The 18778-nt window shown below is 29.7% G+C and overlaps 1 protein-coding gene across 1 annotated transcript in view; it reads right to left on the bottom strand.

The window, feature by feature from the left end:
- Window positions 1–18778, bottom strand: part of Cog3 (conserved oligomeric Golgi complex subunit 3) — a 103843-nt gene that overhangs the window by 4556 nt on the left and 80509 nt on the right. The window contains exons 12-14 of the mRNA XM_085823012.1: window positions 12932–13066; window positions 11712–11918; window positions 3345–3443 (exon numbers count right to left, since the gene is read on the bottom strand). Of these exons, the coding sequence (XP_085679138.1) occupies window positions 3345–3443; window positions 11712–11918; window positions 12932–13066 (441 nt within the window). The remainder of the gene's footprint in view (window positions 1–3344; window positions 3444–11711; window positions 11919–12931; window positions 13067–18778) is intronic.

Here is an 18778-nt window from a genome sequence, read left to right on the forward strand (position 1 = left end):
GCATCATTAAAAATCGGAAGATCTTGAAACTGAAAAACAAGATATAATAACATTTTACGATGTGACTAAAGAAGGTGTAGATGATCTGGTGAGGGTCAGGGAAAAATGTTCTTAACTTTCTACAAGCCGAAGAACAAGGCGATGGCCAATAGCCATATTAGGTTACTTGATGTAAGTGGAATTAATGCACATTTAATATATCAGTCATTAAGAGATAGTGCCAAATTGAAAAAAATAAATTTTTTTGATGATTTTATCATCAGAATTAGTGAAACCACATACGGAATGGAGCCTTCAGAAACCAAATGTCAGCCGAGATATAATAATGAGCATTCAGATAGTGCTAGGAGTTTCCAGTGGGATCTATTCTTGCACAGATGTAACTGATATCCCGGAAAAGCAAAAAACATGCTTTTTTTTTGTCCCTCCTAGACTGAGAAGGAAAACTACCTATCTATGTTTTAGCTTCAAGCATCCAATATATAATGAATGTGCCATGAGAATTTGCGAAAATTGTGTTGAAAATGCTTAAAATAATGTGCTGCAGTTTTTTAATATTCTTTATATATTATACTTTTTTGTATTATTTTATGTAATCCAGATTCTGTAGATGGAAAGCTTATTAAATAGTTTAGTTTGTATACATTTGCAATTATTGCATTATTAATTTGCATTATTTTAAGTAATGTTTATTTTATTTATTTGATTAAGTGTTCTGTATTTAATCATGTACATGATTTAAAAATTAATTTAAATCACATACATGTGATTTAAAAATTAATTTTTAATGCATTAATTTTAGAGTTTAAAAAAATTAATTGCTTCACTATAACAAGCAAAGTGTATTAATGCTTATATAATAAAAATAGTACATTCTTTTAAAATTTTATATTTTTTAAATGCATAAAACAGAGCGCGGTCTGAGAGACCCCTCCTCTGTGTTTGCGTAATAGAAAATGAACGTTTGTACTTAAGGGATATTTTATGAATTTGCATGGAATTATACATAACATCATAACATATAAATACAAAGGGAAAAAATTAAGAGCCCTGCGTATGATATAAAATTGTAGCAAGAAACAACAACAATAATAATAATAACAATATGTTACAAGGAGTTTAAAAAAAATAAGAAAAAAATTAATATGAATTAAATAATGCAATGTAATCTTTCCTGACTTGTACATGCATATCACAATGTGTTTTCATGATGGCAATACTGCTGTTAACCACAGTGTGAGGAAATAAATGTCACTCCCCTAACAATGTGGTTTTCAGAGCATTTAAATCTCTAGCAGGAGGATGTCTCCGTGCAACTGCTTTTCCGATATCTCTGGCTGGTCATAGATCTGCTGTTGAAAATATGTAGGGGCATACATCATCCAATCATTATTCCCCTCTAATAACAGAACAATTGCATTACAGATTTCATGCTCCTGACCCTCACCAGATGTAAACACATTAAGATTTAGATATTAAATTAAACCTTGAATCATCAGCAAAAAGAACATGAAACCACTGCTATTTACTCCAGTTTAAACTTCTTTTTGAAAGTTTGTACTTTTATTGAAATGATAGTGTTAAAGAACGAAATATATACAACAGATTGGTAATGGCAGCTACAAGCTCCAAACTTAACTGCCGAGCAGTAGACTTCCTCTTACAACACGCATTTATAGCCAAATATCGATCTTGAGAAGCAATTATTCATTTACAGGTTCAGGTTTTACAACAATTTCAAAGTTATGAAATTATTTCCATAGTGTACAATATGTCTGTCTTGAAATATTCATACATCTCATTGCTTCTATGATAGTCTACCTTACTTCTAAATGGCCAATTATTCGCCATTTCACAGATTCTTCCAAATGATACTTTCAAGGTATAGCAAACCATTTTGAACCATTCCTTATACATTGAAATCAAATGCTGTAGAGTCAAAAGTCGTTAATTCGGACACCCATAATCCGGACCTCAAAGCTACAAACTTTTTTGACGCATGCGCGTAAGACCTTTATGGCTGCGAATATGCGTGTACAAAATACGTTTACGAATGCGCGTTTAATGTATAACGGACGCTATAACCTAAGCTAAAATTATCTAATTCAGTTAATGTTGCAGATTACGTAGTTCCTTAATCTTCGAATTGGATTCGGCTTATTATTTTTTGCAGACTGTTAGAGCAATTTTATAAAAGTAAGCTTGAACTTTTGATTATGTCAAATAGAATTTCTGATATATATTTACTAATATATATATATTTACTAATATGCAAAGGATCTACAAAGCGAAAGTATGTTTCGAAATCTATTAAACAAAAAGTGGAATTGCTGCAAAAAATGGATAAAGGCATATCCTTTGTTTATCTAAACTTTATTTATCTTTAACGCCGCGGCGGCGCGCAATGAATTGGAAGTTGAACTGTCAGCACTATCCCTTCAGGGCAGATGTTTTTATTTTATTTGGCTTACAATTCCTTACTAAATGTAGTATTTCATCTCAATGTACTCTGTCTTTAATATGATTTAAATCAAATTCCTCATCATTATAATTCGCTTCCGATAGCGAAGAAAGTGACAGAGGTTATTGAAAACGAAAAAATTTCGATTGACAAATTAATCGGTATTCTTGACACAGCAATTATAGGACTTGAACAGGCGGAATGTTGTAACTGAACAAGAAATTATGTCTGTTTATAGAATTAAAGAGAATGTATTATCACATAAAAAACAAATCAACTTAAACAACTTACATTGAAAGAAATGTTTAATAAAGTAAACAACTAAATATTAAGCTTTTTTTTTTTTTTTTTTTGTAAATTTTGATACTCTTTAGATCATAATTGTTCTTTATTTCATAAATTACAGTTTCATATTTTTAATTTTATAATTTCTGCATGCCATCTTACCAGATTTAAACTGATGATCTATAATCCAGAAAAATTGATAATCCGGAATCGCCGAAGTCCCGATGAGTCCGGATTAACGACTTTTGACTGTATTACAGAAATTTCCCTCAGACATTCATTTTTGATTCACTGTCAAATGACATAATGCTTTGATTAGCATATTAGAAATGGACTGATTGAATACTACTGGTTAGACTTGTCTTTCACAAGTTCTCTGCAAAAAATAGTGTTGCATCGATTTGATATTTCAAGGAATATCATCATTTTTGGACATGTAAATATAAATCTGGACATGAGTGTAAGTGAACCTAACAGTTACTGTACGGATGTAAATTACTGATAAAACATACATAATAAATATTAGTGATAAAACATATATATTTTAATTATGGATCACAAATCAAAACCTTAATTACACTAAAGAAATGCTACCTACTTGTTCTAAAGAAGGACATGCAATGATTACTTGTTCTTCTTCTGTATAGTTCATTCGAATTAGCTGTAAAACTTGTTCAAAGCAGTTCTGAATTTGGGTCTAGATAAAATAAACTTATAAGTATTTATGAACACATTAATTTCAAAAGTTATGCCACCGTGCATCAGAAATAATCATCGATATTACTGTGTTTCAATCATGGTACATAAGGTATTCAAGCATGAGAAAAACTGCATTTCATTAAATACTGATTTAGATAATATATAATATGCCCTCGCCAATTAAAAAGTTCCTTGAAATAAGGGGGGAAATTTTATGAAAACATTTTTGACACAGGGTTATATTAAAAGGGTTATATAAAAACAATCTAATTTTATGAGAACTCCATACAATAAAAATGAAGTTTGGTAAAATAAATACCATATTTTCATTATTTAAAAGAGAAAAATTCCATACCAACATGCTTAACTCACAGAAATGATCAACGAACATTTTTACCCTAAAGGGATCAGGCCAGATTCAACAATGAATGCCGCTGAATCATAATTTGCTAAAATGAGCAATTTCCTTTTTTAGTTGATTAGTTTGTTCTAAAAAAATCTCAAATTTAAATAGTTTGAAAAATTACTTGAAAGAAAGCATATTCATAAAGCACCTATTTCCTCATCACTATAAGGAATTTTTGCTTATTTACTAACTGCTGCATATCCTTTTCTTATTGAGAATCTTCTTTACTCACAGAGCTGACACTACTTTCATTACATTCTGCAGCTTACTTTGGAAAACTTTACAGTTAAAAATATATATCTGGTCTCAGTATTTACAGGAACAAAACCTATTTTTCTAATGTTTTTCATAAGATTCATTGTTAAAAGGCATAAAAATTATATTCCATCTTATCTTCTGTAACATAAACAAGAAAATTAATAATAGTAATAAAAAAAAACTGAATTAAAAAAAAAGTTGCCAGTTTTAGAAGAAATATGAAGTATAGCTTTTGTGAATTTGAATTTCCCCCTATAAACAACTATATATTTGTAACCTTACAGTAATCCTAGAATTTAGTTTATTAAAGAATACAACAATGGCATCAGATTTAAGTTACCGAGGACAGAAGCAACAAGATGACAGATGACAGAAGCATCAAGAATATGGTCAGAGTAGTATACAGACAGGTTAGCAACTTTGCACTATTTTCTCAGAACCTTATTATTGAGAATTTTATATTATGTAGAAGAGTTTACCCGAACATTAGATTCAGCTCTGGCTATAACAATAAGCAAACTGTGTTACCAAAATTACTTTTATATATGAAAATTTTATTTAAACCATAAAAGTTCCCATTCCTTCCAGGAGAAAGGGGAAGAACATGCATATAGCTGATTTCTTAAATGTCATTGTAAACCGAGCTATAAATACCACTCAGCTCAAATTACAGCAATCAGGATACACAAAGATGGAAAACCACAATTATTTTTATGAATAAATTGAAAACAACTAGCTTAAACTAAAAATTGAACTAAATATGTAACTAAAAACCAATTAATAAAAATAAATAAATAAAAATAAAATAAACCCAATGGGCCTAAGACAGCCCTAATGGTCCAACAGGGTTCGTACACATTTCTGCACACGGAAATTAAGGACTTTTAAGGACCATTAATGAAAATTAAGGACCTATGAGCAAACGGGAACTGAATAAATTCAATTGAAAATATTATCTATACCTGAATTTCACTTTTATAATACCATCCTAAAAATAAAATAGATCCCTTAGTAGTATGCATTATTACTAAACATGAATTAATTAACATAATTGTTAATAAGTTTTAGAATAAAATAAACTATGCAAATTTATCAAGTAGCATGAAATATTTTACACTTATGATAGTTGGTCATATTTGAATGTTTATATCGATTTCCTTCTCTTTTGAGCATCTTTTCTAACAATTAGAGATTAGTCTCAATATGCAAACCAATGCTCTCACTAGTTTCTGTGTGCTTCATCTCCTAACTTATCAATCTCTCCATAATGTACCTATGAGGGTTAATTGATCTGGTAAAAGTTAAACAGTCCAAAACTCCCGACAGACGTGAAGCATATTATCGCTATGCCTAAAATTAACTACAATATCAGACAAAGGTTTAAATACGCCTCTTATTTAAAAAGAACTTAGAACATAAAGGCATGTTCTGATGCTAACAAAATCAATTACAGCTCACGGTGACGTAATTAAACAAGATCAGTCGAATTCAAACTAATAATGTGGACTAGTGGTCAAAGATTATACAATTTAATAGTAATTTAATCTGGCTCAATAACTGTATCATATGAGGAAATAGAAATTGGAAATTATAATAAAGGTTGAAATCAAACAACTGGGTAATTTACATAATAATAACTGCACATATCTTTGAAGAATAATTTCCTTTATGTACTCAGTTTCTTTCTTCAATACCTTTCCTTTTCATTTTAGAATTTTTGGATTTAATTAAGGATTTCCGTTATTCTAAAAACACTAAATGCATTTAGAAAGTACAGAAAAAATGGCTAATTTTATTTCTTTAGTAATATGAACATTCAGAAGCAATATGAAATATATATAGTAAAGGACGATTACAGAGCTAATGTGGCAGAATTTCTAGAATTTAGTAACACACCAAACAACAAAATCTAGAAATGGCAAAACTTTTAGAATTTAAAGCAAGCATTGGAAGCAGAATTTAGAAAGGCAGTAGGCAGCAGAATTTAGGATCCACAGAGATTGCATCAGGTGGTAAAATGCCTATTGCTAGCTATGTGTATGATGTATTAAGAAATATTAGATGAATCTTTTAAACTGTAAGTTTTCAATTTCTTTATTAATAAAAAAATCCCTTTCTATAATGCCTGCCCATGTGATAAGATCAGAAGCATTTTTGATATTTTCCATGCTTCTGTCTAATGAAAAGTAGAGAAAATAAAGAGAAGATAAACATGTTAAGATTCTAGTATCAGAAGTAATACATTCAAATACTATTATGTTTTCATTGCACTTCCAGATGTTCACCCAAAATTAAGAAATTCATTGCAAACTTTCTGTAAAATACATCCACTACGTGTTGATACCATGGGACATTTTTCATTTTGTCACATATTTCTCGAATCTAGGTCTATAAATCTTGCCTTCAAATCCTTCTAAACTTTCCAAGCTGCAATGTCTAAAATCCTAAAGAAAAATTACCCCTATCATTTCTGTAACAGAAAAAAAGCCAGAAATATTTTGGAAAAAAGTAGGAGGGAAAAAGTATAAAATTAATTTTATAGAGAAAACTGATGCACATTCTGAGAATTTTGAATATTCTGAGATAATTACATGGAAAAAACTCTTACTATGAAAAAATTAAAAACAAGACATTTTTAATTAATTACACAGCTAATTTTGCTTTTGCTAAGAGCTGTTTCATAAATTGTGCTTTATAGCATTATACCTTGTTTATTTTTCAGATTTAAAATATTGTATAAGTTGCCAAAATGAAATTTTATAATATGACAGTGAAAAATAAAAATGTTTTATTTTAATGTTATTTTTTAAATATAATTTCTACATACTACCATTATTTTAATAAAATTTATCAATGTCACGATGTTTTAAAAAAAATCGTTGAAAAATTCTCAGATTTTGAAATTAAAAAGTTTCTATAAAAACTTATCTTAAAATCGCCAAAATGTTGAAAAGTCGCCAAATTTAGAACAGTTTAATAAAAGAACTCACATCCCCAAAAGCAAAAAGTTGTTTAAGAGCTCTTTACTAGAATAAATGAATTTCAAAATGCTTATGTTTCACTTCTTGCTTAGAAACTCGAGTATCCCATCATTTATATTAGAAATAGAAACAAATTACAACTCATTAACCTATTCAAACGATTGCCATATATACGGCAGTGAATCGCCAAAAATATTCTTCAAAATGCTAATTCACACTCAAAATGACAGTCATAAAAACAAACAGAAATTTTAGATGATTAAAATTAATGACCTTCTGTTGATTTTGACCAAAATTAAGGACTTTTAAAGAACAAAAATCGATTCCAAAAAATCTAAGGATTTTTAAGGACCGTACGAATTCTGTCCAAGGCCTGCAGTACCCCAATATCTGCTTTCTTGACCGTGGGCCCTGGGGTGCATAAGCATATGCATTGAACAAGTGGTCAGCTTGTCGCAGGACCCAGTGTTTAGTCCTCAAGTGAACTTGGTACTTATTTTATCGACCCAAGGGATGGAAATCAAGGGATGAAAGGCTGAGTCGACCTCGCCCAGCCCGCAGCTCGAACCCTTGACCTATGGTGCTGCTGTGCGATGCGCTAGCCACTGCACCACCAGGTCTCAACTAAAAATCAATAACTAAACTAAAAAACAATGTAACTAAAAACCAAAAATATGGATCCCAAATTCACTGGAATCCCAAAATACTTATTATAAGAAAATAAAGCAATTCATAAAGTAAATATATACTGTCTTGAATATCAGACACTGTTTTCTTCCTTAAAATGTCCAAACTATAATGAACTTGTAAATGCAGTCAAACATTTAAATATATTAAAATAATTCATAGCTGATCACTTAATACCAACAACATAATATTAAATTTATCATTTTACTATTGTTTTAAAATTAAATCTATTTTTATTTTTTAATTAAATTATTTTAGAAATTAGTTCATTTGATTTAAATTTAAATCTACAAAATAGAAGAAAAGTGCCTGTCTCCCTCTTTTTTAGCACGTTTTTTTGCAAATTTTTTATCAATTAAAACTTTCATTTATTAATTAAAAAACAACCACTATTTAATTTTAAAACCTTTTTTAATATTAACCACTTCTTTATATTTTCAATAAACTTCAAATGCTACCATTCAAGCTGTCATAAAAGTTTCTTGATTTTCTAGGTAATGACAGAACATTTCCAAACTGATTAACATGCAGTATAAACAGGTCTTCATTAGTGGGAAAATGTTTTGGTTTTTCATATTTGCTTTTATTTTCAACCAAATTTTCATTATCTTGTTGATGTGAGTCCTTCAGAAACAAAATTTCCACAGAAAAAATTTAAAAATAAGATTTCCTTCATGATATATCACTACTTACATTTATAAATCATTAAAAGATGAACTTAAATTTATTTTATTCTGTAATGTCTTTTAACCATTTTCTTCAACATCATAAGCATATTCTTTATTATGAAATCTTATTTTATAAAGCACTTTGTAATGATGCTTGACATAATTAATTCCTTTGTTACTATTATTTTTAAAGGCCTCTAACATTAAGATACAATAACATGCTGAACAAATATTAATTTAGAAGTCAAACAACAAAAATCAGTGTTATATTTTCAAATTTTCACAGGACTTATTTCGATTGTTTTACCGAACCATCATCTTTAGCTGCAAAAGCACAAATGAACAAAGTAAGATATAATGATAAGATAAGAAAGCTTGGACAGGAGATAAGCTACTGGCGCCATCTGTTGATGAAACCAGAACTAAAACATAATTTCTTTAAAGGCTGAAGGCAAAGATGGATTAGAATTAGGGTCGTTAACTAGAACAGAAAGATTTTTTTGAATGTGAAATTCTTCTAGAAAATCCAGTTCACCAATGGAAGATGTTTTTTTGAATTTTGGCTGCAAAAAAATTGAAAGTGTGATTTTCGGATCAACATTGTTGGGCAACAGAAGACTTCTGTGTTTCCTTTTTCCTAATATATGCTTCATGTTCCTTAATGTGAAATTTTAAGGCTCTCTTAGTTTGGCCAATGTAAATTAAACCACACTGGCAAGGAATCCTGTAAATACCCCAGGAATTCATATCCGGAATGGGGTCCTTCAGTATGGAAATTGGAATTTTATTGATGGGAGAATAGACGACCTGAAAATTAAATTTCTGCAAAATACGTGCAACTTTATAGCTGATTGATGGAAAGAAGGGAATGACAACAGAATTTTTATAATTTCCTAAAATGAGAGTGTGCCTTTTGGTGTGTTGAGATGAGAATTTTTTAACTGCTTGATTAATAATGTTGGGTGGAAAGCCCCTGTCAGTAGCTATAGCTTTTAAATAATTTAGTTCTTCATCAAGGGATAGTTTGGAGGAGCAAACTTGAAGAGCATGGAAAACAGAGGAATAAAATGAAGCTAACTTTTGTTTAGTCGGATGACATGATTTGAAGTGGGGTGGAAAGCAAACCAATGAAGGTTTACAGTAAACCGTAGTACTGAATTTGGGTGTGTTACGTGTGACCAGAATGTCGAGAAACGGAAGAGAATTGGAAGTCTCAAGATCAAAAGTGAACTGAATAGCAGGATCAATGGAATTCATTGTTGAAAGAAATTTATTTAAATCATCTTTATTACCTTTAAACAGGGTAAAAGTATTGTCTATGTAGCGAAACCATACTGGGAAGTTTAAAGTTTCAAACAATTTTTATTCAAAATAATGTATGTAGATATCAGCCAGGATGGGACAGAGGGGGCTTCCCATGGCTAATCCTTCAGTTTACTTGTAATATTTTGTTTTGGAAAACAAAATGCTTTTGCTTCAAACACAGTTGAGTGAAAGAAATTAGCTCATCAATTTCGATGCAAGAGAAATGAAATTCACAAAGTCTGGTTTCTAGACATCTTAATGCACCCTCCACTGAAACATTGGTGAATTATGATTTTACATTAAAAAAAAAAATAAAAGTAAATTTCTAGGAGAAATGCTTTTAACCTTTTTTACAAACTCTATTGAATTTTTTATGGAGTAAATGTTATTGTCTAATAGAGTTGAAAATCTAGAAATTAAATATTTAGCTAATGGATACGAGGCAGTACCTAAATTCGATACAATAGGGCGGAAAGGAATACCACTTTTATGAATTTTGGGAAGAGCATATAATCTAGCACAATTCGCAACAGATGGGATAAGCGAATGTTTTAAGTTGCTTGAAAGGATTTGTGAAGATTTGATCGCAGTTTTTATTTTTGACAGGCCCGACAGGTAAAGGAAACACAGAAGTCTTCTGTTGCTCAACATTGTTGGTCCGAAAAACACACTTTCAATTTTTCTGCTGCCAAAATTATTCAAAAAACATCTTCCATTGGTGAACTGGATTTTCTAGAGGCATTTCACATTCAAAAAATTCAACAGCAATATTGCAAAATAATTTTAAAATGAGCATATCTTTAGAATTTCCAATACACGGTCTCACACAGTGGAGATAAAAAAGTAATTGATGAAGATTTTTAATTTTCTGGTCATTTCTTTCATGGCAACTCCACTTTTACATTTGATGTTTATGGATCAACTAACAAAGCTGGTATGGTTTTTGAGCACATTCGTTTATCCATTAGATGGAATAAACTCATCTTAATTTATTTAAGATTTCATCTTTGTATGCAAAATACTCTTATTAATCAGAATATTTACTGATCTTCCTTGCTGAAATTACATAAGCAATTTTTCTTCAAGCTCTTGAAACTTTGATTTTAAAAAATTTTTACACTTTTAATGATGTTACTCTACAAATAAAATCTCATTTAGAAATAATCCTATTTATAGTATTGACTAAATTTATTTTATTTGCAATTTGTGTCTGAGATAAATAAGGATTTTCATACATTAGAAAATGTAAAAGAAAGGGAAAAGGAAATACTAAAATTTAGCAACTTTTCTTAATGTCTTGAACTGCTAATTTGCCTAGGGATTTTGCTAAGCATTAAGATGACAGGGAAGAGGGGAAAAAAAAAAAAAAAAAAAAAAAAAAAAAAAAGATTTCTATTTCTAGTTCAAATTGAGAAAATAATTGTATTTATTCCGAATTTCTTTGAAAATATATTTTGAAAAATTCTGTTTTTAGAAAATAGGAAAAGTTTCCTGAAAGCTATTTCAATGATATTTTCAAAGAATTGAAATATGATTCATATTCAACATATTTCAAAATGATGTGTTTCATGCAGGAAAATTAAACATTAGTAAAATAGAAAATCAGTATTTCAGGTTCATTATAAATAATGCCTCTGATACTTCATTTTTTATAGTTATGAAAAGAAAAATAAATTATCTGAAAACATAAGAACTCATCTTAATTTTTACAATTTATCTGAATTAATTTTCAGTATAATATAAAGGGTACAAAAATGTCTTTAAAACATTTAAAACAGTTTTTAAGTTATTGAGTTTAAATGCTGAACATTTTAAAATCTTTATTAAGCAATTAAAAATTAAGTTTAAAAAAGTGTAACATTTATTCATACATCTATTTTCAAATGAAAAAAGCTTATTATGCATTGCATTAATTAAAATATTAAATAATAATTTTTAAAAATGTTAACACGAATACTAACCTTTACAGGGCGAAGTAATATATATTCAGTGTCAGGATTAGCTAAATAAAGAGACATACTCCTATGCAAGGAAGGCAACTTGGATTTCAAATCCCGAATATTATCTGCAATGAGTTGTGATACCTTTTCAGCTGAAGCAAAGGGTTGTTGACTAAGGCTAATATCTTGCGAATTTGGTGAACTCTGCATTTGTGCAATTATTTTAGCCTGCAAAAAGAACAAACATGCTGAACCTTCTAAGTTAAAATTTAAATTGGGAGGAGGAAAAACTAAAATACATAATTATCTATTTAGCAAGATCATATAAGATTTCATTAATTTTTACACTGTATTTACATATATTTTCTGAGCCTTTAATCTGTAATAATATGAATACTATTTCAAAAACAGTATAAATAACAATTTCAGAAGTTTCATTATGCAACAGTTCTGCATTTAATTAAGCAGATGCACTGACTGACTGAAAAACATGTAATCCCAAATAGTTGCTGCAATTATTAATTCCTTCCGCTCTAATGAATGCAACACTAAGTATACATGGAATTGGAATTATCACCTTTCCTTTCTGATATTATGATACCACAGATCTTTCAACTGGCTAGCAGTTGAAAGATCTGTGGTTTGGATTCCAGCAACAGCACAGTTCATTCCTAATGTTTCATATTCTTAAAAATTAAGTGGGTCCACTTAGGCACTAAAATGTGATAGACAATAATTTGCCACTATCTGGATTTGAAAAATTAGGTCTCACTTCTCTCTCTTCCCAATCACTCTTTAAGTCAGGGGAAGTTCCCTGCATGTGCTTCTGGTATAAATCCTTGTGAAGACCTAAGTGATTTTTCATGTTTTCTGCTCTGTAATCTCAGAAAATCAAGATTTAGATCATAAGAATTAATGTCCCTTTAAAAAAAAAAAAGGCCATAATTGGAAGAAGTCCGTGTCAATAAATGCAATGCAATTAGATTAATTTTAAAATACGCCTAGCCTATTCACAAATTTATTACCATAATTAAAGACTTCTGAATAATTTTAAACTTTCTTAAACATTTTATGTCTGACAGACATTTGCTGTTTTTAATTTTGCTAAATTAAATGCTAATTGCTGAAAATATCACATAAAGATATTTTTAATATCACAATAAATCATCAAGAAATATAAAAAATATATAACACAAGGCATAAAATGCAAATACAAAATAATTATATTTAAACCAGCATACCTTTTCCAAAAATTCTTGCAGAGAACCAATTAGCAATGTAACAGTATGTGAAATAAAATCTTCGCACACTACTTTCAATTGTTTGTCAACTGCCTTTTTGGAATCAATCAAATGTTCAGTAACATGAGGAGTACCCTAAAAAAAGATTGCTTTTCTTAGAATGAAAACAATTTCATACTTTGAATCGAAAATGTCAAATTTTCTAACTGCTTATATGCGTTTAAGATATAATACTCCAAATGATTATTTCATTATATCTTAAACAGATATAAGTAATTAAAAAATTTGACATTTTCAATTAAAATATGTAGCTTAAAAAATTAAATTACAAGTACAGTCAAATCATGAAATCTGGAACCTATTTCCTACATTTTCAGCATTTAAATCAATGCATTTTCCTACAGTTAATTTGAAGAATTTTTTGGTAATCCCTTGTTATCTTGAATTTTTTTCCCTGTGTCACACCAAGGAATAAGCAGTTGAAATATTTACTTCATTTCTTCTGGAAATATTGGACAGTCCCCACTGGACTGATAGCTTAGATTTTTGTGTTGGTGGAAGTGGCTGATCGATTGCTTCTGTGTTCTAAAAAGCAAAGATAACTTTCTTGGATATTCAGAGTAACAAAATGAATACAAATCAAGAAAGATTTATAATTTTTTTGTCTCTCTCTTTTTTTTCTTTCCTTCTCTCCCCCCCCCCATTTTTATGAAAATTGGTTATTTTAGAAAAATTACGAAATTGATTGCTAAAATGTGCTGCAATTACTTACATTTCTATAATGTGCTTCACTAAATAACTTGATTTATCTTTGATAAAACTTGTATTTTTAGTTTAAAAACTTAAAACATTAATAAAATTAAATATTTTTATCAATGTTAGCCTCGCGTACAAACAATACAAAAATTTGCATGCACTGTTTCCAAAAATTTATCATAAAAGTAAACCTAATTACCTCAAAAACTGCATAATTTGATTTCTCCTCCCGTGAGATTTCAAATATCAAGGCTGGATTGCATGCGTACTGGGGTCTAATTTTTAAATTTTAAAAAACTTGAGATTTATTAACAATAAAAAGTATACAATGTATACATAATAACACCCCTCAAAAAATCTGCATAATACAAAGCTATTCAAAATGATTTATTTAAGTTTAAATGGCTTTTCTTTTTAAATTTATAAAACTGGAGTGAGAAGTATTAGAGGTGGAAAATAAATTACCTAATTTTATTTAAAAAGTGTTCTGTTTGACTTCCTTTAGTTATACAGACATCATCAAAATTAAGGTCACATTTCTGCTATATTCCTTAACCATATCCTTTGTTATTAACTCTACAAAAATAACAATGATGGAAAATCAGGAATGAGCCCATTTTAATATGTATAAAAAGAAAAAGAAGGAGGGTATAAAATTCTGTAATCAAAGAAGACCAGCAGTGGAAATTCATTTGACTATATTTACTGTGAATGAACCTTCACATATGCCAAATTAGTACTTTGTTAAGAAATTTATATTAGGTGTTTTGATAAAATGTTCATACTCGGATGCTTCAATTGCCACTTGATGTTTATCAGATTACCATACTGTTAACAAAAAAGATCATACTTATTTCAATTTGGAACAACAATTTTAAATAATCCTATATCATATTTTCTTAAATATCCCTTAATTCTTCTCTCAAACTAATAGTATAGATTTGGTTTGGGTAAACTTGCTGTATCAGAAATTCATAAAAATTGACTGTCAGACTCTGCATTTTGATCCTCAAAGTACCCCAAATCATATAAGAAATAGGAAGGAAGAATTTCACTTGTCTGCAAAAATAGCAACACCTAAGCCAGAAAGGCTTGAAAATGCTTTCACTGCCAAAATTTAGCAAGGAAGTGTCACACTAAATTTGCAGGCGATATTTCAATTTCAAAATCAACTTAGGAACCACTTTGACAACAACTGAATAACACTTTTTACCACTCTTTACATTTAACTCTAATTTTAGAAAATCCTGATAATATAAATATATATATATATAAAAAAAAAAAAAAAAAACCAGAGTTTCAAATATCTGCAATAAACTGGATAGTTAATCAGATTCACCTAGTTTTTTTATATACATAAATACATAATGACATTTTTCTGTAAGCCATACATGCATTAATGCAAGTGATAGCACTTGATTCCTTATAAAAATGGGAAATGATACAGCATAACCATACTTGTTTAGTCTGTTTTTATAAAAGAAAGACTATATTGAAATGCATATTAAACAATATGCAAGAGCAATTTTCATGAAATTTCTTAGATGAAATATTAGTTGAATAATTTAGACATATTCATAGGCTATATACTTTAAAAAATATGAGAACATAACATTTTTTACATCATATAAATAGACCAATAAATATATAAAACTGTCAATCTGAACAATTCAGATTACAGTCAAACATTTTAATTAAGAGATCCCCAATAAAAAGTTATGAAAGTTAAAAAAAATAAATATAAAAAAAAATTATATAAATATTTAAAAAACACTTATTAAACATAAACAGCTGCAAATTCATGAAATTAAATCTGTATTGTTGAATAAAATTAAAACTCAAAAAGAATATCAGTTTTAAAAGCTCACCTCTGCATTTTGTTTTACACATAAAATGGTATAAACTTAGAAAATAAAGTATTATGCCATTGTTTGAACAAAACTAAAAGCAGATATGACTTCAGTCTATTATGCTACTACAAAATTAAATCAAAACAATTAGGATTATTTTTGGATGCAGATAACAAGGGCAAAAAAGAAATAGAAATTTTGCAACTGACCAATCAGAGGATGCTAAACCTATTTTATGACACACTATGCAACAAGTGTTTTTTTTATATACTTGTTGCATAGTGTGTCATAAAATACTGTTAAGAAGTACAGATAACATGAAACTTTAAATGATTAATTTATTCTGTACAAAGCAATACACTTTTATAAAACAGAACAAAAACTAAAGACCTTATGCACTGTCTCTAGAAATGGCATCTGTTTACTGCAGGCAGAATTTTATTGAAAAATGAAATAAAAACCTCAAAGACGAATTTTTAAAGAGTTGTTATATTAAATTTGCAATTTGATAATTCTAAATTATAGTTTAACACTCTAAGAAAGAGTTCACCTGCAAAATCTTCAAAATGTTAAAAAGATATATAAATAACTGCAATTAATGTAAATGTACATAAAAAAAAACTAATCTATTACAACACTTGTAACGGTTTTAAGCTATACAGTTACACAAAGCCTTATAATTTAAGAATTAATCCCTCAGAAATTCAAGACACAGAACATAAAATTATACATTTATAATGAGTGCTCAGACAGCAGTGCCAAAGTGGAGAAGAAAAGATTTGCTATGACTTTTTTCTATCACATATGAATGCCATATGGAGATTTTTCATACTTAAGAAAGAGGAAGAATTATTCAAGATAAAATTGGGCATACCCCCCAATGAATTGCTTATTCACAAGACCAGCAGCAAATATTTCCAGCTAGTGAAATAGCACAATTAATATTTTGACAAGACAAAAGCATTCACCTCATGAAATCAATGACACATAGTTCCAGGTGTAAATGCATATAAAATAGAGTAACAGTAAATTTAATTTTAGTTAGCCTAGAAAAGTCAAGTGACTGAGATGGAAATATTTTCTTACTGAGTTTTGGTTTATTTCCTTTTGGCAAAGGAAACCAGAACTATCTGCCTAGGAGGTGAGATAGCTTCATGAAGGACTTTCTACTAAGGGAAACTAGCTCATATCACATTACCAAGCCAGTCTGTTCACTGGGATTTGAACCTCATTTAAATTCCTAGTGCTCAGCAGTCTTACCAACTCAGCCACTAGTAGGCCTTTGTTACTGGGAGTTCAAATAAATGGAGTTCTAACTGTACAGTAAATATCTTCTATACATTTCAGGCAACTTAAAACATTCACTTATCCCATCTGTTGCGAATTGTGGCAGATTATATGCTCTTCCCAAAATTCATAAAAGTGGTATTCCTTTCCGACCTATTGTATCAAATTTAGGTACTGCCTCGTATCCATTAGCTAAATATTTAGTTTCTAGATTTTCAACTCTATTAGACAATAACATTTACACCATAAAAAATTCAATAGAGTTTTTAAAAAAGTTAAAAACATTTCTCCTAGTAATTTACTCATGGTTTCTTTTGATGTAAAATCATTATTCACCAATGTCCCAGTGGAGGGTGCATTAAGATGTCTAGAAACCAGACTTTGCAAATTTCATTTCTCTTGCATCGAAATTGATGAGCTAATTTCTCTCACTCAACTCTGTTTGAAACAAACACATTTTGTTTTCCAAAATAAATATTACAAGCAAACTGAGGGATTAGCCATGGGAAGCCCCCCTCAGTCCCATCCTGGCTGATATCTACATGCATTATTATGAATCAAAATTGTTTGAAACTTTAAAATTCCCGGCATGGTTCCACTACGTAGACGATACTTTTACTCTGTTTGAAGGTAATAAAGATGATTTAAATAAAGTTCTTTCAACAATGAATTCTATTGATCCTGCTATTCAGTTCACTTTTGAACTTGAGACTTGCAATTCTCTTCCGTTTCTCGACATTCTGGTCACACGTAACACATCCAACTTCAGTACTACGGTTTACCGTAAACCTTCATCGGTTTGCTTTCCACCACACTTTAAATCATGTCATCCGACTAAACAAAAGTTAGCTTCATTTTATTCCAATGTTTTCCGTGCTCTTCAAGTTTGCTCCTCCAAACTAGCCCTTGATGAAGAACTAAAGTATTTAAAAGCAATAGCTATTGACAGGGGCTTTCCACCCAACATTATTAATCAAGCAGTTAAAAAATTCTCATCTCAACACACTAAAAGGCACACTCTTGTTTTAGGAGATTATAAAAATTCTGTTGTCATTCCCTTCTTTCCATCAATTAGCTATAAAGTTGCACATATTTTTCAGAAATTTAACTTTCGGGTTGTTTATTCTCCCATCAATAAAATTCCAATTTCCATACTCAAGGACCCCATTCCGGATATGAATTCCTGGGGTATTTATAGGATTCCTTGCCAGTGTGGATTAATTTACATTGGCCAAACTAAGAGAGCCTTAAAATTTCGCGTCAAGGAACATGAGGCATATGTTAGAAAAAAGGAAACACAGAAGTCTTCTGTTCCTCAACATTGTTGGTCCGAAAACCACACTTTCAGTTTTTCTGCTGCCAAAATTATTCAAAAAACATCTTCCATTGGAGAACTGGATTTTCTAGAGGCATTTCACATTCATAAAAATCTTTCTGTTCTAGTTAGCGATCCTAATTCCAATCCAAATTTGCCTTCGGCCTTTAAAGAAATTATGTTTTAGTTCTGGTTTCACCAACAGATGGCGCCACTTGCTTATTCTTGTCAAGGCTTTCTTATCTTATCTAATCATTATTTCCTATCTTGTTCATTTGCGGTTTTGCAGCTGAAGATGGTTGTTCGGTAAAACCATCGAAACTAGTCCTGTGAAAATTTTGTAAATATAACGCTGATTTTTGTTGTTTGACTTCTGAATTAGTATTTATTCGGCGTGTTATTGTGTCTTAATCTTCTATACACTTGCTTTGTCACATGAACATTTTTTTAAATAGAACAAGAACTATTAGACAAAAATTAAAAAATATGACTATCTTCTATCAATAACTTTGAACTACTTTTCGCTACAGGCCCACCATTAGCCAAGTAGATAAGATACTAAATGTTGGTAATTTGGCCTAGGTTAGAATTTCAAAAAAAAAAAAAAAAAAAAAAAAAAAGGCTGGCAAACTGCATGAG

Source organism: Stegodyphus dumicola, chromosome 8 (assembly GCF_044657685.1).
Source record: "Stegodyphus dumicola isolate Sdum_Otavi_A_Nest chromosome 8, ASM4465768v1".
Classification (NCBI taxonomy): Eukaryota; Metazoa; Arthropoda; class Arachnida; order Araneae; family Eresidae; genus Stegodyphus; species Stegodyphus dumicola.